This window comes from Parasteatoda tepidariorum, chromosome 1 (genome assembly GCF_043381705.1).
Source record: "Parasteatoda tepidariorum isolate YZ-2023 chromosome 1, CAS_Ptep_4.0, whole genome shotgun sequence".
Classification (NCBI taxonomy): Eukaryota; Metazoa; Arthropoda; class Arachnida; order Araneae; family Theridiidae; genus Parasteatoda; species Parasteatoda tepidariorum.
Window position 1 is genome coordinate 404980 of NC_092204.1, and position 3673 is coordinate 408652.

Consider the following 3673-nt stretch of genomic DNA (forward strand, 5'->3'; position numbering starts at 1 on the left):
TAATCTTATAATCTTAATCTTATAATCTTAATCTTATAATCTTAATCTTATAATCTTAATCTTATAATCTTAATCTTATAATCTTAATCTTATAATCTTAATTTTATAATCTTAATCTTATAATCTTAATCTTATAATCTTAATCTTATAATCTTAATCTTAGAATCTTAATCTTAGAATCTTAATCTTAGAATCTTAATCTTAGAATCTTAATCTTAGAATCTTAATCTTAGAATCTTATTATAGTTTAATTGCCTTATATAGTTACAACTGTTATCTAATCTTAATAATCTTAATCTTAATAATCTTACTTAATAATCTTAGTTTTTGAGAAGTATTTTGCAAAAGTCTTGCCAATTGTAATTTCACAATTATAATGCATTATTCACATTATGAAATTGTATCACAAAAACTACATTTATAGAGTTTTAAAATTATGTTTTCATTTGAATAGAGTGGAAAATTTAACTTTAAATTTTATTTTTATTACCATCGTGAAATATAGCTATAGGTCATTTTCAATAAAATGAAAGTATTATAATGATCGAAAATAAAGAGTTTCAAACTAATTCCAGATCCCCCATCTCCTCCAGAAGATGTGATGGTTGGAAAAGTGGGTCGAAGTTATATTGAGCTTCGATGGGAAAAGCCTCGTTCTGATGGTGGAAGTAAAATTACAGGTAAATCATCTTCTGGAATCATCCTTTGATTAAGCGAGAAAAGAAATTAACTTAAAGAAAAACATGAACACAACGTAAAACATCGATAGTCGCTTCATATATAAATCTAATCTGTCTTGTTACTGTAAATGACTGAAATGGATTCAGCAGCACGATCTGCCTTGACAAGATTCGGCTGTTTACCGCATCCCTTTCTGCAACAGCATTGGGATCTTCAAAATAAACTTAATACAAAATCTGGTTGCGTCGACGGCCACACTCGAATCACCCCATCTTCGGAGAACACATATTTCTCCCTCTTTTAACCAACATCGTATTACCTTTTTCATTATGTAACATTTTCGCGTTTCTGCCAGTATTTTATGTAGCTGGTTTTATCTGATTTTATTCACTCTTATCCATTCACCTTTTTACCTATTTCATGAATTTTATATGCCTTTTTATTGGAATTTATACTCACTTTTAAATACATTCGTCTCGACGGTTTTGTTACCTTTATGTATTTTATGAAAATAAAATTGCAGTATGCATTTTAAGCTGCATTGACGTACTGTTTGGCGTAGCATATCCTCTTTTAACTCTGCATTCAATCAATCCACCGGTGAATGTTGACAATCACATAGTCGCTTAGGTAAATGGTCCCGCAGTGAACTGATCGTTAAGACACGGTTCCCAGCAGATCCCGAAGTCAAGCATCACTGGTTGCGGTCAGTTTGCGGGTGGGTGACCGTCTGCGTAGGGATCAGTCTGAGTAGGGATCGAGGGTGTGCGGTATGGGTCCTCGTTAAACTGTTCTATCGTAAAGTGCTCGACTTCGCGCGCAGGTCGTCGAGCTACCGAAGCGGGGGTGCCATCCCCTCCGCAGAGGATCAAAATTGTGATGACATGTCTTCGGATCATCCTCCGGGATGTTTCCCAGACCGTCGCCAATAGCCCATTGTGCAGCTCCAGTGCGACGTAATTGAACTACAACAACGCTTAGATAAATGTACGAAATATATATTGGGTATAGCTAAGTGACACTGTTCAGTATGCATTTAACCAAAAACTGATGTTTCCCCTCAGCAGAAATTAAAATATCTTTCATAGGAGAGTACGCATTAATCGCAATTAGTTTGCTCCTACAAACAGAACATCATGGTAGATCAGGTTAAGAGAGTCTGGCTATGTTGATAAGGATTAATATATTTAGCCTTCGGTTGTTTTGCCAGATACTTCGAAATTCGGTGATGTAGAACCATAGCTGTAAATGCTTTTTCATAATTTCCCCCTCTTTTGAATTTGAATGATATTTTTATTTTTTATTTTAAGAGCTTTTGGATCAATATTTTCTCATTATAAATTACTCCCAATGCTGCTACAATTTTCTCTAAAATCTTTAAATTTAAATATTGTAAAACAATTGAAAAAACTTTTAAGCATAAATAAGTTTACTAAATAAATATTTCTCTAATCATAATTGCCAGAGATTTATTTTCCATTCAGAAAAGTAAATTAGCCAAATTTCAGTCATTTTGATTTCGGTAATTTAGGTAACAAGAAATTGAAATGAGAATTATCACTGAATTACAGTATGACAATCAAAATATTCGGTTTTCGCACTTTGAAGCAATTTATCTACTCCAATGGCAAGAGTTGGTGTTTCATGAAAAAAAGAATTTGCTTTTCGACAATAGAATAGAATATCACAAAAAACTTTTAAAAATAATACAATGCGAAACTTCTAGAATAGTGTAACTAATGATTCTTACTTATCTTGAAGTATTTATTATATTTTATTTTATTCATAAGCTACATGTTTTTTTAAACAATTAGTTCATTTTCAATGAAGTCAATAAAAACATTTCTTTGGAAATTTGAGTGACGTTACTTTTATTTTAAGGTCTATTATTTGGCAATTTTTCTTAGGTTGTCATATTCTAGCCCTGATGATGGTATTATTTAAACGAGGATTTATCTTTCAAATATTCTTGACCTTGTATCTAATTATTTAAGAGGCACATTTAAATATGATCTTTTATTTATTTATTTAAATAGTTCTTTGCTTTGTTTCTGTTACATCTTTTGTATTTAAAAATGAATTTTAGTCCTATTAACACCAGATTGCCCAAGGAAGTCATTTTGACTGTTTTCTAATTTCAATTAGAAAAACAACGATGTATATAATGATACAATTTCTTAAAATTTTGAGATTTTTGTGCAACATACAATTTTTTTAGTGTTAATATTTACTAATAACATATTACACAACTGTAATTAATATAAAAAGTATTAAAAATTAATTTTAAACACATTTCTTTACACATTAGTTCTTCTTTCCCAGTGCAGTCGATTTTGTCTGCTTTTGGACACTACAGATATATACTAAGTTTCATTCTTTCCTAGAGTGTTAAATTTATATGCTAAAAAACGTAATTTTACAAGCACAATTTTTCACCTAATATACTAAAATTATTTTTCTCCAAACTGCTCCACCAACCAAATTTACTTGCTGCCATACATACTTCTCTTGCTGGTAATTCCACTATCCCATCTGAATTGTTTTCAGGTTACATTGTTGAGAGGAGAGAAGCAGGGAGCACGTTCTGGTTCAAGGCCAATGATTTCCCATGTGCTGAATGTCACTATACTGTGATGAATCTGATGGAGAACGCGGAATATGAATTCAGAGTATATGCCATCAACGCAGCTGGAAAGAGTGAGCCCAGTGCATGCACCAATCCCATTAAAGTATGCGAACTTGCAGGTATAGTCTTCCTTTACTTTACAACAACAACACGCATTTGACGCATTACTTTTTCAGCCTAAATTACACTGTTGATTTCTGAATGCAATAAAAATTTATTTTAATTTGGTTTTTGCTTAAACATTATAAATTTTCTTTTATTAAAATATATTTAATTCAAATTTATTTTACGCTATAAAATGCGAGTTTTTTTTCACTTTCATTCTGTAGGCTTCATTTTGGAGAGAATTTATATCCCCATTCATAA

At 31.3% G+C, this 3673-nt stretch overlaps 1 protein-coding gene across 1 annotated transcript in view; it reads left to right on the forward strand.

The window, feature by feature from the left end:
• The window catches only part of LOC107453633 (twitchin), a gene marked incomplete in the record, with an annotated part of 247518 nt that overhangs the window by 238181 nt on the left and 5664 nt on the right, over positions 1 to 3673 (forward strand). The window contains 2 exon segments of the mRNA XM_071179568.1: positions 576 to 680; positions 3229 to 3426. Of these exon segments, the coding sequence (XP_071035669.1) occupies positions 576 to 680; positions 3229 to 3426 (303 nt within the window).